The 18,536-nt window shown below is 38.1% G+C and overlaps 1 protein-coding gene across 12 annotated transcripts in view; it reads left to right on the top strand.

Moving 5' to 3' along the window:
• The window catches only part of BCAS3 (BCAS3 microtubule associated cell migration factor), a 373,998-nt gene that overhangs the window by 105,710 nt on the left and 249,752 nt on the right, over window positions 1–18,536 (top strand). For all 12 annotated transcript variants that reach the window (XR_011326035.1, XM_069790965.1, XM_069790971.1 and 9 more), the window contains exons 14-15: window positions 4,725–4,858; window positions 15,937–16,201. Coding sequence is in view for 11 of the 12 variants with exons in the window: in XM_069790965.1 (XP_069647066.1) it covers window positions 4,725–4,858; window positions 15,937–16,201 (399 nt within the window). In the remaining variant the exon portion in view is untranslated. The remainder of the gene's footprint in view (window positions 1–4,724; window positions 4,859–15,936; window positions 16,202–18,536) is intronic.

The raw sequence follows: 18,536 nt of genomic DNA on the forward strand, positions 1-18,536 counted from the left end.
CCTAATCACTCTGGGCTTCCGCTTCCAGGCCCTATAATTAGAAGTCCTTCTTTTGCTTGTATTCCCAGTTGACGCAAATGCTTTTTGTGGCTTGGCACCTCATTTAGGGCGTGGGCTTAGTTTATGGCCAGGCCAGAGTCTGGTTTAGTCTTCTGATACTGCATAAATAGCTCTTAACCCACAGTCTACATCTGTACTAGTTTTTCCTTTTATGCATATATTCCCTGTATTTTTTAACGTCTCTATCCTCAAAGAAGCTTATTGTTTCCCAAACAGAATGCATGAAAAATAGGAAGCTGTAAATTGGGGCAAATGCATCTGTCAGGTAAAACAAAGCTTCGGTAATTTTTTTTCCATCTAGGATACCTGTTCCTTTTAAACTGGATTTTAATCATCTCTGTGGATTTGAAAAGCCACACAGTAAAACAGTCGATTAATTTAACCTAGCTGCGCCCCTCATATTACGGATAAGCAAAATCAGAATTTTTGCAGAGAGAGACATACTAAGTAATATCTGCTTTACACATAAATTTCCACTGGGTTCTGTGTATGCAAGACTTTGAATTGATTTCAGATGTTATCTGTTAAACAGGGATTAATGCCAGTTTGAAAAATAAGCAGGAAATCCTTGAGAATTATTCACTTTTCATCTATGATTATTCATACATAAAGTACATCATAAGAGAAAACATATTTGGACTGAACTTATGACAGCTTTAACCCATATTTCCGTCTAAACAACTTTTTGGGAAAACTGTCACAAGGTCTTTTAGAAAGCTGAGTTGAAGTTTCCTGCACTTGAAAGTGAAAGTGAGGTAACCACCAAGATTCGAGTTCATGTTTCTCTACTGGGATTAGGTATTTCTGCTGGGGTGTTGCAGCGGTGCAGCGGCCTTTTGTTGCAGGGAGATGGAGAGAAACGAAATGGCTGAGCTGTAATAATTGAAAACTGTGATTCTTCAGTGTGAAGTAATGAGAGCTGGAAAATACCACACCAAAACCCAAGTTAAATGTTCTAAAACATCAGTGATTTATTGTTTGAATAACAGTAGTAAGTAAGATATTTCAAAATGCTGTTTTATAAATACACGTTCTTTCACATCTGTGGTATTGTGCTTGGGACCTCTGTGTTGATACAAGTTCTGCAAGTATATATTTGTATTTCAAATGTAAATGTGAGTATGAAAGGTCCTCCTTTAACTTACTGAAAAATAGCCGCTAATGTAAGCGAAGGGCCTGTTTTCCCTCGGCTTTCATCTAATAAAATGCAGTTATTCCAAACAGTGACAGAGAGCAGGATTTTAGATTAGGCATGCATAATTGCCAAATCAGATACCACCCATCTTTCTATTTTTAAGCCAATTCCTTTCCACCCACAAATGTATTATCTTTCACCTCTGTACTCCTTCAAGTTAGCAAAAACAGAAAAAAAAAAAAAAACAAAAAGCAGACCAAAAAAACACTAAACCCAAAAACCCCCAAGGCAATGCACATTAATATGGAACCAAGAACGCTGCACATCATATGGAACTGATCAGACCTGCAGATAGGCAAGCATATTTCACGGCTTCATTTGTTCAGATACGGTGTATGTCATCAAAAGAACAAACAGGTAGCACCGTATGCTTTATGGATTTGTGCGACATACGTTGTAGTGTATGGTCCCCAAGTGAGCTCTCTAGCAGCGCCCTGCTTGGGTTAAGTAGAGATTACAGATTTGGGAAAAAATCTTTGTGAGGAGAAGGGTGAAATTGTATCATGTCTGCATACTGTGGGGTTTATTGCACTGTCCGCAGACACCTGCGTTTCCAGCCAATATTGGAAACGAGATACTGGTTAGCTAAACAACCGGTAGATTTGATGGACAACACAGTATGGTAATTCCTGTGTTTTCACTGGCTCATGATTATTACGCAGCTTTCTGTCTCCAGCTTCCAGACAGATTTTTGGCTCGTTTAAAGGTTTTTTTTACGATCTTCATTGCACTGTGCCATGTGATGGGATACACATGAAGAATGCTGTGCTCAGATCTCTGGGTGCACTCAGCTCTGTGTATGTATTTATAAAACACTTCTAGCACTTTGGGGGAAGAAAAAAAAAATCTAGGTTTGCTGAAGCCGTCTGTTCACTGTTGAGAGAAGCCTTATGTGTTCATCTCTTCCAGCTTCCCCTTCTCCAAAGGTCCTTTCCATCTGGAATAAGAGAGAGCTCAAAAGGACCAAAAGCATACTCAACTTCTATATAAAGCTATCTAATGCGTGAGGAGAGGCAAACATGGGAATATAGAAAATAAATCCTTACTGCGTTGAATTAGATCTCTTGGACTATCCTTGCTCCAGTAATAGTGGCAGCCTAATTCTAGCACACAAACCCCTCTTTGCTTCCAGGTTTCTCCACTGGAAATGCTATATATTACTGAGGACCGCACACTTCACTAGAAGGGAAGTGTATTTTGTGATGTTTCAGAACAGAATTAATGCAAATTGTGTGCATAATCCCACACTAAAGACTTGGCTGACTTGCACTTGAGCAACTTTAGCTGTATTTCCTATCAACACAGTCACTACAAATCAAGGAAATTGCCAGTTAAGCCAACATTAACATCCAGACCAACCTCAACTCACATGCCTTACCGCCCAAACATAATACCCAAATGCACTCACGGATTTCTTAGCTCCATAACAAACTCTCTTTCATTTCTAACACTCGGAATCGGAGTAACAGCCTGTAACAGTAAAAGTATGTCTACTGGAGGGAATCTTGCTGAGGTCAGATTTAAGATTTTGCATTTGTGTGATTTTGAGGAAATGGATGTGTGCAGTGTGGGTGGCCTCGCTCTGTCCAAGCCCTACCATCACCAGTGGTCAAGCTGGGAAGGAGACTTGTAGGCGATTTTTGTCTCTAAATGCAGTTTGGATTTCTCTCCAATTTTTTACCTTACTGCTGGTGGGCCTCATAGTCTTGAAAGTAGTTGTTTACCTTCACAAAATCCTTATTTCTTAAGAGTTACGGTCAAGAGAAACCGAGGCATACGCCTGTTCGTGCTCACACAAAGTCTGCGATGATGCTGTACTATCCTGTTTGGAGCCTTCGGGACTGTGCTGTTCCTCCTGTGAGCCCAGACACGTGCTCGCAAACCTGCTTCGGCCTCGGAGGAGGAGGAGGCACTGCGGGGTGACGTTGGGCCCGGAAGGTCAAGGCTTTGGCAGCTGAAATTTTTCTATTTGAGCTGAAGGGAAGGGGGATTCCAGGATTGCCAAGGAGGGAAGACACTCAGGATAGCCACCTAGTGATGTTATAATGGTGGTTCAGTAGAAGAGTTAATTAATCTTTACTAAGAGAATGTTTCTCTGCTGCTCAGTACACAAGAGGGTTTTTTTTTTCCCAGTTTAATTCTAAAAGTTTGAGTGGTATATATTCTGGGACTTCAATGCTAATGTGTGAGAGCTTTCAAACTCGAACTGCTTATATTTGTTCAGCAGCAGTGAGCATAAGAGGGAAAGATGAATCATGGAGCCATGTGTAAATAAACTGAGAAAGTGAACAGTCTTTTATGACAGAAATGCGGTAATCAGTTGTCCTTTGAATAGGTGTCATGTAAAATGGGGACACCTAAGGCCCCTTCCTGAAGGACAAAAGATTTCAATTATGATTTCTGTGGAGAATCAACACAACAGAGCTACGTGGAAATTCCTGGTTTTCCTTAATATAGATGGGTACCTTGAAAATTGTTTAGAAGGCACTTCAGTGTAGCTATTAAACTGCTAAAGTAAGTTTGTACTTGACATTAATTAAATGTCAGAGGATTACTTCGGGTGATAACTTCTTAAATTTCATTAATAAGCATGGCAATATGGACATTTTTATACAGAAAAATAAATCTGAAGTTTGTTTACTGTAGTCCTACGTTCTGCCATGATGCTGTACTTCTCTTCTAGGTACAAAAATACTTTTTTTTTTTTTTGGTATAAAAACTTAAATTTGTATGGCAAATTGACTTCAAATATGTTTGTAAATGTTTAAAAACTGGGTTATGGACTGACACATAGTGGGAGAAAAAAGTAAATAGCATATATAAGTTACTGTGATTCTGCTGATCTTCTAATTTAATCATTTCAGTACATCCATCAGTGACCTGTTTTCAATGAAGTTAGTACCTAATTTAATATTTCACTTGAAAGCTCTCAACTCTGATTTGCTGCCTTTCAAGCAATAAATCAGGCAGTTTCTTCCGTATAGATTTATAAGAAAGATGCTTCTTCAGGATTGTTTTTGGTATGGGTTGTTTTGGCTGGGTTTTGATAATGTCTCTTCTTCCAAAAAATATTATTGTGGAAACATCAATCTTTTTTATGCTGGCTCTTTCCCAGTGAAGAGCATTTTGGGGTTTCACTCTAACATTCATCAGTGCTTCATATTGGTCACACGAGTTCTCAACTTTAGTTAGAATGTTCCCAGATTTTTTGGTTGGCTTTTATAGATTTGTATTGTAATACTTAAGTAGTAATACTGTTAATACGATTTCAGTTGAAGTTCTGATTCATTTTTATGAAATGAATCCCTTTCAATTCAGTAATTTTCTGCAACTGTTTTCTTTTGTTTCCAGAGAACAAAATGTAAACCACACTAGCTTTTTTAGATAGACGTTCTTAAGCCTCTTCTTTTGCAGTGATTAATCTCTTGTGCTTTTGTGTTTCTTTTTTCTTTTTCTTTTTTTTACCCAGGGATGTTGCTGGTTACTACTGACACATTAGGCCATGATTTCCATGTTTTTCAAATACTGACACATCCTTGGTCATCATCACAAAGTGCCGTCCATCATTTGTATACACTTCACAGGGGAGAGACTGAAGCCAAAGTAAGTTAAACTATTTGCTGAAGAATAATCCCCAGACACCTTATACATTTTGTGTATGTTGGCACTTTAATGTTTGTTTCAGCACACAAAGAGCCTTTCTTATGTTATAGCCACAGAAAGGATAAGAGCACAGCGTTTAACCTGGACAATAATAAATTCTTGCCCTTTACAATGAGGTGCTGTCAGATTTATTCAGATATGACACTACCTCCAAAGAGCCCAGATTATTAGCTGTGTTTGTACTTAACCTTTTCTCATGTAACATGTTAAACATTTGTCTTGTGCCCGTGAAGCAACTGTCAGGGTTTGCCTGACTTTGGTGGTAAAAGCCAAAGCCAGACAATTAAAGAGTTGAAAGGAAGAGTTAATCAGAAGACTGCAATTACTTTCTGTCTACACTTTAGCAAAGTGGGGGAACCTGTTGGAGACTATAGTGATGTATATTTAACTTCCCAGTTTAAAAATCCCGCTCTTGGAGATGGAAGACTAAATTAGGCTATTAGCATAGGGTGAAAAAGTCTGAAATTATAATATAAAAAATGCTCAGTAAACTGATTTACTGCTAAAGTGGAAAAAAGTGAGAGAGCATTTTTGCTAGCATCACTGTTAGAATCAGTGCAGCTTGAATCCTTCACTGCGATGCTTTTAGGCATGACGAGAGCCTCACCTTTGTAGCATTGAGTAACTGTTGAAGAACCTGTTTTAAATACATAAATAAAAATGTCACCACAGGGTAAGAAATGAGTATTGCACTTGCTGATGCAATTACACAGTGAAAGCACAGACTTGTGACAGTCTGGCAGATGTAAACTAGTGTGACAGGGAGAAGCCTCAGGCACTGTGATTATGACCCTGACACTGGAAGCTTGAATTATTGTGGTACCATGATTACAGCTCCTTCAAACAATTTTTTTTCCCTTTGAGTTGTGCAGTTTCCCTCAAGTTTTTTGCCTTACCTTTGTAACAAGTAGAATCTGAAAGCTTTATTTAATGTAGTAGTGGTTGACAATGTTTTAGTCCGTGTGAATTTAAATTACTGGTAGTTTAAATATTCTAAAGCCTTGCTGCTACTGTACTGGAAAAGTGTAACTACTGTTATAGGCAATAGTTTACTATAGGAAAGAATAACCAATCTGGAAAGTGAGAGAAAATTAGGAAAAACTGTCCATATGGGATAATATATATAGTACTTACAAGTGATTTTTGTAAATAATATAAAGGGCATTGAGATCTGTGTGTATACATACACATCTATTTGAGCATGTACTATAATGTGTTTAATGTTTTAGAGTTATTTTTGTCCTACTTTCATGCAAAAAAAATGGGAAATATCCTATAACAAATATTGAAGACCAAAGGACAGGACTCCAGTCACTAGGAGCAAAGATGTTCTGCTGGTTTTTACAGCTGATAAATTTGTTTTTAAGGCATACATCGGAAACCAAACATAACATGTTTTAGAGAATAAACCTTTATTGAGACACACTTTTGGGGATATAGTATTAGCTTCTCTGTGAAAGCATTGCATTAAAATTCTCAGAAACAACATAGTAAAGTTTTTTCCTAGTTTGCCACAGTTTTCATTTGGGATGTGAACAGTATAGCTTTTGGAATAGTATAAAATAGAGAAAATTCTAACCAGTCTGAGGCGTATTGGTGGATTTCACAACTCCCTTGATAATTAAACTATCCAGCAGCAATATCACATTGGTACCTGTGATTCTCTATACACCTCTGTCATTTAAAATATTTACATAATATGGTGGATGGTTTTACTTTTTCTTTTGGAATAACAGTACTTGTAGTTGTTCAGTGAGAAGATTGGTATGTGGTGTTACTTTTTTGTTCCATAGATTTCAGGTATGAGTAGCATTAGACAAGAATTTTGGAGACTATTCCATTTAAAATTCTCAGTGCAGATATTCTGAGACACACACTGGAAGCCTCTGTACCTCCTTTCTTGGTTAGAATAGTATTTATACATTTGCAGCCAGACTTTTCTCTTTCCCTCCTGCCCCGATTTAAAGCTGTGAATCAAGGCCAATGGTCTTAAAGGTCACCTTCTGTACTGGAGCTATAAAAAGTTCTAATTTGTGTTGATGGACATGAGTGATTATCAGTGTCAAAATTTGTTTAGCTAGTACCCATTATAAATTGTTTAAACATCACCATTATGCCCTTTTTATATGTGGTATTTTAACGTCCATACTGAAATCAGCTCCTTTCGTATGTGAGATTCTGGCCAATAGTGTGCGTCACCATATATTTTGCATATATGTGGGGATCCCTCTCTCACAGTCTGCTACATGCTTTTTCTTTTCTTGCTTTTTGACCAATAAACGTCTTTCTTGCAAATACTTACTACTGATATTATAGGACCATTTAGTTAATGGACAAAGAACTGGGATATTGGTAACATTAATAAAAGTTTCATGTACTTGTCTGAATGTGTCTAAGCTGCTGGACACACAGAAGTTCCCTGTATGGGATCACTGCTTCTGCACAAATTGACTGTACATGGAGTACACTCTAAGACCAATTTTTCCAAGAATTGTTGGATCCGCATTGTATGCTTTGTGTAATACATGGCATACCAATTTTGCTCTGGGAGCAGAAATTTGGGAACCGTATATATTGGTGTTCCAAATATTGACATGTATATTTGGTGTTACAGATTGTTGCAATTCTAATTTCACCCAATTTAGAATATCAGCCCTGGAGGGCAGACCAATAGCTTCGTATTCCTCATCTGTCTCCTAAGAGAAGGTGACAGTAAGTCCCCTCTGACATTCATACACAGAAGCATCTTAAGTGGATTAAGTTGCATGCTTAATGTATATTAAAGAAAAAGAAGCAAGTGTTGTGATTTAATAATGTTTTCTGATCGATTTACTGCAATGAAGCAGTGTCTCTAAGTCACCCACATGTCCTTCTATTGAGTCAGATATATTAGCTGTATGGTTACTTTGACTTAATAAAACTAAAGAATATATGCTCCATCATGCATTAATTTTTCTAAATTCCAGACAAATTCTGGTTTGGTTTGGGGTTGAGAAATTTCAGTCTGAAAGACCATGCCTACCTTTTCCTGACCATTTTTTGAAATACACAGACTGGTTGGAAGGAGATCTAAAAGGGGTTTTGTCTCGTTTCATGGATGTCAGTATCTTGTCCTTAGCCAAAGCAGAATTTGTGCTAAGCATTTGCAATGACTTGGCCGCTCCACCCAGACAGTGTCACTGAAATCATACCATTAATGAATAGGATAAAATATAGACTTTCCACTTTGATGTTTAGGAAAAAAAAAAAAAAGAAAATGGATTTTAATACAGAATGTTGTTTGCATTAACAGTCTATCCCGATAGCTACGCTTATGCTGTTTGTAATTTTCTGCTCGATGGAGGAGAAGGGGATGACGCTGTTACAAGTTCCTCCACAGGAGAAGCCTTCCCTGTACTGCAATGTTGCTCACAGCAGATTGTGCTGGTATTCAGTATATGTTCAATACATGATCATATGCACTTTCTGAGCAACTGACGGTCATTTTTCCCTAGAGCGGTGTCCAAAGGCACCTGCTAGCCATCTTCCAGGTTTTTTTGTTAGTGGTCTTCTTTTTAGGGCTTGTCTGCTCTGCCAGTCTGCTTCGTGTTGGCTTCATGATGCTGAGGGAGATTTAGGTACTGTGCTTGGTTAAGGTAGGGTTTTTGAGCTTGTGTTCCCCTGGACACAGTAAAGGGTAAGTAAGAGTATTCTCCCTGACTGTTCACAGCCAGTCTTCATAACATGGTTTTCCTTTTCTCTTTCTGCATGCTTTGAACAATGAAACAGAGTGTAATTGAGTTTAAAAGTGTTGTTACTGCAAATCTATGTTGTATTTGCTGACTTTGAGCAGCAAATACAGGAAGAAGGCTTATCTGCTGAATAAAACATTGAGCCAGGACTGTAAAGATCACTCGGTTCCTAACAAAGCCAGTGACTTTTTTGTGTGACCTGGATGAAGATGGCGTAAGATGGAAAGTGGACCTCTGTCTCATAAGGGAATTGCGAGGACAATGGCCATGAAAGAATGTGAAGTGCTCAGATACATTATTGGTTCAAGTGATGTGTGTCCCAAGGTCACAACATTCAAAGTTATTTTTCTGCAAATGCAGACAGAAGCCACTGTTTCAGTTACATTGGATTAATATCTTTTAGTCTTTAAGTGCCACTTATGCTTTAGAATTATTTTTCTTTTTGACTTTAGAGAACAAAAAACAGCATGTTTGATGCGCTGTGTTACATCACGAAAGTTCATTGCAAGCGCTGGTTGTATTTAACCTTACCAGAGAGGGAACCGAAGCTCTCGGAGAACCCGTGCTTGCACAATTCAGCTGTAAAGGGAAAAAATGTGCATGTGTATGTGGTGCACATTTTGGTTAAGGATACATTTTCTTGTCCTACAGCTCTTGCATTGATAAGTCAACACTTCACTCATGTTTTTATCCAAGAGCATTTTGGAAGGTTTTTAGTAAAGGTATAGCATGTTCTGAACTGAGGAAGCTCATTTACTTGCAGATGAAAGTTAGACTGTCACCTGATGATCCTTTCTCTTTGATCTGAAATTGTAAACAGAAAAAAAAATCCCTGAAAACAGTATTATCTCAACCTAGAACAAATAAACGTAATGATAGCATCAGTGGGCTGGTGGCCAGGGTCCTCTGTAATCTTTTACACTGTCAGGCTTTTGTTATTCTGACTCGCAAACTGCTGTTACAACTGACTTCAGTCAGCATAGGTAAACAGAGGGAATGATAAAAACATTCCAGCATGGGCTGCCACAGAACATGTGCGATTTTATGCTTTTCTGGGGAATGCATGAATGTTTTTGTGACGTGATTGCATAGAGACTGTTCAAGGTTGTGTCACGTACCGTGTCCAGGTAGTGAAACATTGGTATAGTTTACAAACATTTGATGTAAACCTCTGTGGTTAATAGAAATTTCTTCCTACCTTTTGACATACTTATGTAGTTGCAGTTATTGAAATAGTTTGTGGAAGAGAGACTTTCTTATTTCTAGGAAAGAATCTTGGACAGTCTTGAAATAATAAAGATTGATTTAGGGAAGTTGATCAGTCTTTGATGAAAGCAGACAATAAGAAACTGCTGCAATTGGAAGTAGCTTAACTATCTTGAGGAGACAGAGCTCTAAGCAGAGTGGCATTTGCAATTTCAGTTATTAATAGAGAGCAGCTATTCTGGCTGAAGGGACTTTACATGAATGTCTCCTGTGCCCAGATTCTGCCATTGTTTTTATACGAAACTGAAATCAGTTTTGACGACTTGGGGAGACAGAGTTGAGTCTGTGTGGGTCTGATAAATCATATTGTGTAGTCTGTGATTTTATTATTTTTTCATTTGTGTTTGTTGCTACATCATTTCCTTAATTTTCTCAACCAAGAAAATTCAAGTACAGACCAGTATTCTAATTTATTTTGACCCTTGCCTCAATACTGCTGCTCTTTCTCATTGTTTAATGATATGGGTTTTTTTATTTCTGCCATCTCCCTGCACAGCATAATTAAATACTTAAGTTATGTCCTTCAAATAGTGGTGCGTGTTTTCTCTGTGACATTGCATAATGCACATGAAACTGGGTTAAGTTCCTATTGCAGTAATGCTAGTCATGCTTTATTGTTGTTTCACTTCACTGTTGAAGTTTAATTTAATGCCATGAAATGCACAAGAATATACATATTGTACCTGGTGTAACTTACCACAACTGAAAAAGGGGCACTAGGGGAAAAGAAAGAGCACTAGGAAGATCAAAATGTGTTTTAATATTTGTTTCTTGTAATTACTATGAAAATACGTGGTTCAGTGTCGTGAGCTTTGTTTTCTAACTATTGCATTATGCGCATGCATCAGGAGTGGATTTGCATAGGGAGGTACTGTGATAGCCCAGCGTAGCTCCTTCTGCTGTGGAAGTGATAGTCGATAGTCTACATTTAAGCATTGTGCAGCAAGCTAGTACAATATTAACTTCTAGAAGCCCTGAAATATGGAGGCTGGGTGTGGGCTGTCAGTCATTCACAGGAGCAGTGGTAAACAAGGTCACTGCCTGTCCCATGGGATTGCTTGTGTAATCAGCCATTCCTCTGACTATCCCACTTTAATCAACTGCTTTTAAAATAAGTTTTCTACGTGCTGCTCTTACTTCTGCTTTGTTTTCTTTCAGTTATGGCTTGAATTATTTTTTTAATTTATTTTGTGAATATATTCTAATTAATGTTGTGTTTAAATTTGGAGAAGCTGTGGGAAAAAGGAAAAAATGATAGCAAAAACTTATGTAGATTTACATTATATAAAATAGGTAAACCTATGTCAGCTTTGAAGCCTTAAGTTCAGATAATTCCACCCAGATTTTCAGAATATCAGAAATAATTTTTTGATCTGGACAATCTTGAAAGCTGATCTTCAGTAGAGCTGTTGACACATGACATGTCCTTGTAGGAGTCTGTATGTTAAATTACCCTACTGTTTCACTCAGGTCAGACTCTGAACATGGCAGGTAAATTTCATTCAGTTTTCTGGAGGTTTTTACATCATAGCGTTTGAAACACAGGGAAATAGGATAGTGGAAGTTAAAAGGAAGCATAGGGGAAGCGTAATTGAAGGCAAATGGGAGAAGACAGCGTAAGATTGACAAGAAGTTACGGAGGTTAGATGCGAGTACTTCGATGGAAAGGGTTGCAGGAAAGAAATGGGGAAGGTGAGAGAAATGACAAAGCTAAAGGAAGCTACATGGTGGAGGACTCATTGTGTAGTACAAGTATATTAAAAGATTTCTTTCCTTGCACCTGTTAGGAAAAACATTCTCAAGACTGTTATTTGCTTTCCATAGAGGTACTGGATGATTTCTTTCCAAGTCATGCTGAAGCGTACCAGAATATCTGAAACACTGTTTAATTGTCTCTGCTATATTGTCCATGATTCTGAAAATAGTATTGATAATTTTGTGAGGGTACAGAATTCTTTTTTCAACAAAGTTATCCTATTAATATGGAGAAGAGTCAGCAGTAGATGGTAATATAAGAGGTGCAGCATGTCTGGGCAGCCAGAACCCCTTTTGGGTTTGACAGATGCTGATTAGGATTCGTGGAGCAAGCTGAAGAGTTTATAAAATACGGACAAAATTTCTGCAGACCTCCTGTAAAACAAGAGTCACAGAATACCTGGTTTAGACCTGGGCAAATTAGAGGATGCGCACTGTTTTATCCTTATAACGTTCTGTGGTTGTCTTAAGTGTGTTCCTTTGGGCCAGAAAAGGCTTTGGTGTTTCTCATGAGGACCTTGGAGTAATTCCCTTTACTGGCCCAGACAGAAGAGGATAGATAAAATTTTGAAATACAAACTTGAGTGTTAAATCTTATATTGACCTTGAGCTATAGAATAAACTTTGCATCGTGAGAGATCTAGTATACTTTGTACTTTATTAACATATATCTGTAAACACTATGGGGTCTTGATTGATCTTTGGTATCTAAACATTACATCATAATTAACAACAAATCCAGAAATATATTATAAATACATGAAATAATAGTACATTAACCTAAAGGACAGCAATAAATTGCAACGCTTAGCATAAACTTGAAAACCACTAATGGGCCACTGTGCAGTTTGTTTATACTATAAGAAGTCAAGAACTCTGTGTAATGTACAGTAACAGCGTGGTGGAGAAGAGCAAGTCTGATGTGATAATTTTTTTTTTTTTTTTTTTTCATGGACACACACAGCTGATTTTTTAAGTCCTTTCTGATACTGCTGTGAATGAGCATTCTCCTTTCAGCCTGGTCCAGTGCTTTCTTCCAGGTCTACTGGAAAGTTATGGACTCCTTTGCATTGCACAGATGGATTTGTGCTGTTTTGATATGAACGTATTTAATTCATGCCCTTGTATGACATTGGAAATATTCTCTGAATTATCTCCTAGATCTGTCTGAGGTACTGCGACTCATTGTTTGTCTGTGAAGGACCAATGAGGCCATTTTTGAAATTGGTAGGAGATAGGTGGAATTACTGCATGTGTAACGGTAGCTTCCAAAATACTTTTTGTTGCTGCTGAGTAGGGTTTCTTAGCTGTATTCCTATAAATCTTATTTCATTTCACACTCATCTGTCAACACTCTTTTTTTTTCTTGTTATTACTAAGTCATAAAAACCTGTTTGTTCTCTGCCTCTGTGGTTTCAGCCATATTTTAAGCAGTCATGACCATGATACCCACTCTCCAACTGCAGGGATTGTTTGTGATCGTAATTTTAAAGAGAACATTTTGGATTACGTTGTTCCAAACTTTCTTCCTGAAGGTCAGGAGTACTTCTTTCTGTGTAATGTTTACATTGAGAAAAAACATCCTGTAATGATTGTTTTGCAGTTTCTTGGCTTTGTGTTGTCATATGCCAGGGCTGTTGTATGTGTTTTTAAAACAACATAATCTTAAGGATGCGTACTGAAAACTGAGTATTAATATAGAAACATATACATTTCCGTTACGCAGTACAGTGAGATACAATTTTTTTTTCTCTGTCATCTCACAGAAATGTCCTCTAAAAATGCTCTGCCAAATAAAATGAGAGGGTACGTGGGAGGTGTGAGTGGAAGCAGTGATTTAAAGAGTTTGGCTGTGAAATCAGTTGAAGTGCAGGAGGGAAGAGATTGAAGAGGCGCAAGCGGTCTTAGTCTGTCCTGTAAATATGGCTCAAAAGTGTCAGTTCGCAGGGAGGCTCGTGAAGTCCCTTCCAGATAGCTGTGGTTTCAGGGGAGAACACTCTTCTGCAAGGAGCATGAAACTACAGAGCAAGACAGAAAAAACTTGGGCTGGAGGTATAGAGTGAGTGAGCAGAGTGGCAAAGAGGAAGGAAGAAAAAAGCTGTTTTCTTGAGGCTGGGGCAGATAGACAGTTTTAGAGATCAGGAGGGGAATTTAAAGCTGGATCTAAAATGAATACCAAATATTTGGAAAACAGTGATGTTTTCGGAGGGGTCACATCTAATGACAAACATGGCCCTTCTTCACGTTATTGAAAATTAGAAAACAGGGCCTTTGATAGGATCAGAAATATATTCCAACAGTCTTAATGGTTTTACTATATTGGTGATCCTTCTGTTGTTACTGAGAATGGCAATTTGTATACAGTTCTTACCTTTAATTTTGACTGGTAGAAATTGCCTCTTTAAACAGCAAGTATTTAAATACTCTTGGTGCCACAGTTTTTCTCTTGACTCCATGGCTGTTGGGTTTCTTTTTTTGGCTCTTGTTAATCCCTGTGGGGTCTCTAATCCTTTTTGAGCAATCTATTAAGGTGAAACACTTTGTAGGCTAACTAGGAGCTCTAAGTGCTGGGACTTTATGTCAGTAATACCAGAATCGCTGAAAGTGCAAAACCTGACGGATTTTGGGGAGATTGTTTAGCTGTATCATTAGCAGATCATTTGGGTATGTCACCATAATTGAAAAGAGCAGGTGTGTAGCACTGTTTTTTAGTTTATCTATGTAATGTTGATGAAGCATTTTGTGTCGTGACAGTCTGTCAGCCAAATATCTTGTCACAAGTCACAAGACTTAAATCCTTTTTTTATCTCAAAGGCTTCAGGGCTCAGTTGGAAACTTGCACTTTGATGAATACTTGCTGCTTTTGTCTGGAATAGCTGGAGTGCATTTCTGGAATATTTGTCAAGATTTTATCAGTGTTTACTCCAATTTGAGTACCTAGTGTATTGTAAAACTGGCTTCAGTGAAATCTTAAAGAATTTTATTTAGTTTATGCCGTTTAATAATATAATGAAAACTAATCCTTCGTCTACATGTTTGTTTGCTGTGTTAAATCCCACTTGCATACGTGGTTCTTTTTAGTCAGCTTTTACCTTTAAAAACATTTTTGGAAGAATTGTTTTAGGGTTTTTTTCCTATGATAAATCATTTTAACCTAGACTACTTGTTTTCTTGAGTTGTCTGCCAGTACAGGGTTGGAAACAAACTTTAATCTCTCTTTTAAAGCATTCCTTCAGGAACAAGAATTTGCTTTCCATCAAAGCGTTGTGTAAAGCACACTTAAAAGAGAATTAAATCCTTCTGGACTTCGTATCTGAGATCTATGCAAGGAGTAACTACAGTAGAAAATATTTAACTATTTTTATATTTGCTTCGAGACTGACCCTTTTAAGCTAAAATAAGACTTGTGTTTCTCAAGTGGTGATTAAGTACCCATATGCGTAAGAAGAAATCTAACTGGGGTCTTCCCTGGGACTTTAATAGCTGATTAATAAAGATTGTTTTGTGTAAAATGGAATGGGTTTATACAGAGAAATGGCCAAAGTTGTTCAGTTTCTTCTTGACAAAATTTTAAATCCCAAAAAGAGCATAGCTCTGGGGATACCTGGATGAATGGTGGTTCTACTGGGGGATACACTGGTAGTAGCAGGATTAGAGACCATGATAGAGAGCTTTTGAAAATACTGGCCACTGATTTTTGGTTTGTTAAGTTATGTAGGACATGGTATTTCTGTTGACTCAAAATACAGTTTTGAGTGCCAGTATTTGTCAAAATCAGGCCCAGTGGTGAGATCTCTCTTCTTCTCATCCCTCCCTTTTCCCCTTTTTGGGTAATCTCTAAAAATTAAAGTAAACAAGCAAATAACAAAACATGTAATTGAAATGGTTTCCCAACTCTTTTTAGAACTAAATTCTATTTGAAAATTACACCAAGCTCTTGTGGCTTTCTGTAGTACTTTGCAGCATGGGTTGTTTTCATAAGTTCATGCCTGATGAAAAGAAAAATCTCAGAATATTTTGAAAAGCACACAAAATTTGGAACTGGGTATTATACTGCAGCTTATATTTATAATGTATACTGAATATGTACTGAATACTAAGTTCATTGGTATATATGCAAAAATTCAAGTTATTGCCTAAAAATTGGGGATTTTATTTACATTTCCAATTAAGATTTGTGTTTGTTTAGAACATGATGGTCTGTTTCCTTTGTTAGATGTGTGCACATTGGTGACTATGTTCCCATTTCACTCCTCTGTTTTCTAGGTACAGGATATCTCCTTCAGCCATGACTGTCGTTGGGTTGTGGTCAGCACACTTCGTGGCACTTCCCATGTTTTTCCTATCAATCCTTATGGTGGCCAGCCCTGTGTCCGAACACACATGTCACCCCGGGTGGTAAATCGCATGAGCAGGTTCCAAAAGAGCGCGGGGTTGGAAGAGATCGAGCAAGAGCTGACGTCTAAACAAGGAGGACGCTGTAGCCCTGTTCCAGGCCTGTCAAGCAGCCCGTCTGGCTCACCGCTCCATGGTAAATCCCTTTTTTTTTTTTTCTTTTTTTCCTCCCCCTTACACTGTCAAGAAACCTTTCCCCTTGAGTCATTGATGCCCATGTCCTCTAAGATGTTTCAGTACCTGCTGTGTAGCTGCCTGACTCAAAAAGATTTGGTTCCTAAATACATTTGGAGATGCTGGCCTAGAGATCATAGAATGATATAGAATGGTTTGGGTTGGAAGGGACATAAAGATCATCTAGATCCAAGTCTTCTGCCACGGGCAGGGACACCTTCCCCTAGAGCAGGTTGCTCAAAGCCCCATCCAACCTGACCTTGAACACTTCCAGGGATGGGGCATCCACAACGTCTCTGGGCAACCTGTTCCAGTGCCTCACCACCCTCAAAGTGAAGAACTTCTTCCTCACATCTAATCTAAATCTACCCTCTGTCAGTTTAAAGCCATTACCCCTTGTCCTATCACTGTGTGCCCTTGTAAAAAGTCCCTCTCCAGCTTCATAGTTTCGGTAGTATTTGCTAACAGCCTGAAAAACAGAAATGCTGGTTTTACTGGAGATTGAAAGAATTGATTTGCTGCGTTCTATTTGCCCATGTAGTTTGTGCCACTAAAAAATGAGTATCCTAAAATAAGGTGCTGCAGGTATTCTGCAAAAATATGTAACGTATGCAGATGTTATAGGGATGAGCCCAGGTATAAATACTTCAGAAAGATAGTTCTAGTTTTGCAACTTCCTTAAGTAAACCATGCTATCACAGATGTGTTAATAATTTCCACTCCAAACTGAAAGTTTGGGGGTCTTTAGGTTTCAAGTTTTGTTTCCGTCTAGCACATGATCAGTAATCTGGTCTATATTCAAACACAGTTACCTAAAATTCTCATTGCTTATTGGCCTCGATGATCAGGAAGCATATCTGGATATCCACAATAAATACTATTTGGGGAGAAATGTGGAAACTAGGCAATGTGAAGTTGATGGTATAGATTTTTGTCCACTTTTGTGTGCGCGCGCGTGTGTGTGTGAGAGCAATGTGACAAATAATGTACAAAGGAAAAAAACCACCTGTAAGAATTGATCTGTACATCCTACCCCTGTGGTGGACATGCTTTGGAGAAACTAAAAGGACATGAAGGGGAGCCTCTAAAAAGAGGTTCCAAAATCATCACTGACCCAGCTCCTTCAGTTTCGTGTTTGCCGTTCTTTTTGCCCTTCTCTTTCATGAGGTCTGTATTAGAAGCTGCTTTGTTTGGATTCAGAATTTGCTGCATCCTTATCCCTCCTTCCTGTTAAGAGTAAGTCACAGCTTCCATTGAAGTGAAAGTTTAAATAGCAGTTTGGTACAGATAGCCACCCTTTTCCAGTCTAAGAGTATAAAAAATGGCAAGGAACAGTCCCACTTTCCTAATTACGAGTAGGATTAGAAGTGCTTGTCAAAGTCCAACTATGTGCTGTCATAGTCAACATCTTTGCTGCTATAGAGAGAACCTTTGTGGGATTTCTGAATCGAACATTTTTATGACTTGTTGATTATTAAGGGAACCAGAGTTGTCTCAGAAGAAGCCTCTGTATTTTCTCCTTTCTTTGGGCTTTTCTAAACAAAGTTTTCTGCATAGCTGTTCTGGAGCCGTGCTCTTCTGCCCGGAGCCACTGGAAGGCACCCAAAACGTGTCCTTGGAGACATTTCTGTATCTACCATTTTACTTTCTCACTTATTGTTGTACAGCAGCTCAGCATGTCAGGCTTGAAATAGGCTGGAGAGCGCTGTAGGGGTTTACGATGGCACATCCAATCCCTTTTAACTGTTGACATCACATAGAGGAGAGGAAGGAACTATCAATTTGTGTAGCTTTCATCTAACCAATTCTGTTTTCTGTCAAGAGAAATTGCAGTAAGTTGTTGCCTTTACAGTACTCTTAGGTACATTTAAAGTTTTGAATAGATTTGATACTTTTACAAATCAGATTTTTTTGGAAGAGCTTTGTGCAGTCATAATTGCTTGACAGTTAGCTCAATTTAAACAATTAGCTCCATTTGAAGGCTGCACATGGGCACTGAGAATTAATGCGGGAAGGTAACTTCGGCTTCCGGAGAACTAAATGCAGTTTGTGCTCATCACTTTCTTACGGTGTAGAAGGACTTGAAATTGGACACATGCTAAGACTGTATGTTGGTAACTTGCAAACCTTCGTATGAAATTTTTCCATGAGAAATTTGTGAGGATTGTATGGAGGAGTTAGCAGAGTTGTCTGAAAAAAATCTTAGGAAAAAGAGATAAAATAGTTTGGGTTTAAATAATCCATTTGGTAAAATACTGTAATGTTTTTAGTAATATTATTGCTGCTTTTTCATTTCG

Source organism: Haliaeetus albicilla, chromosome 9, assembly GCF_947461875.1.
Source record: "Haliaeetus albicilla chromosome 9, bHalAlb1.1, whole genome shotgun sequence".
Taxonomy (NCBI): domain Eukaryota; kingdom Metazoa; phylum Chordata; class Aves; order Accipitriformes; family Accipitridae; genus Haliaeetus; species Haliaeetus albicilla.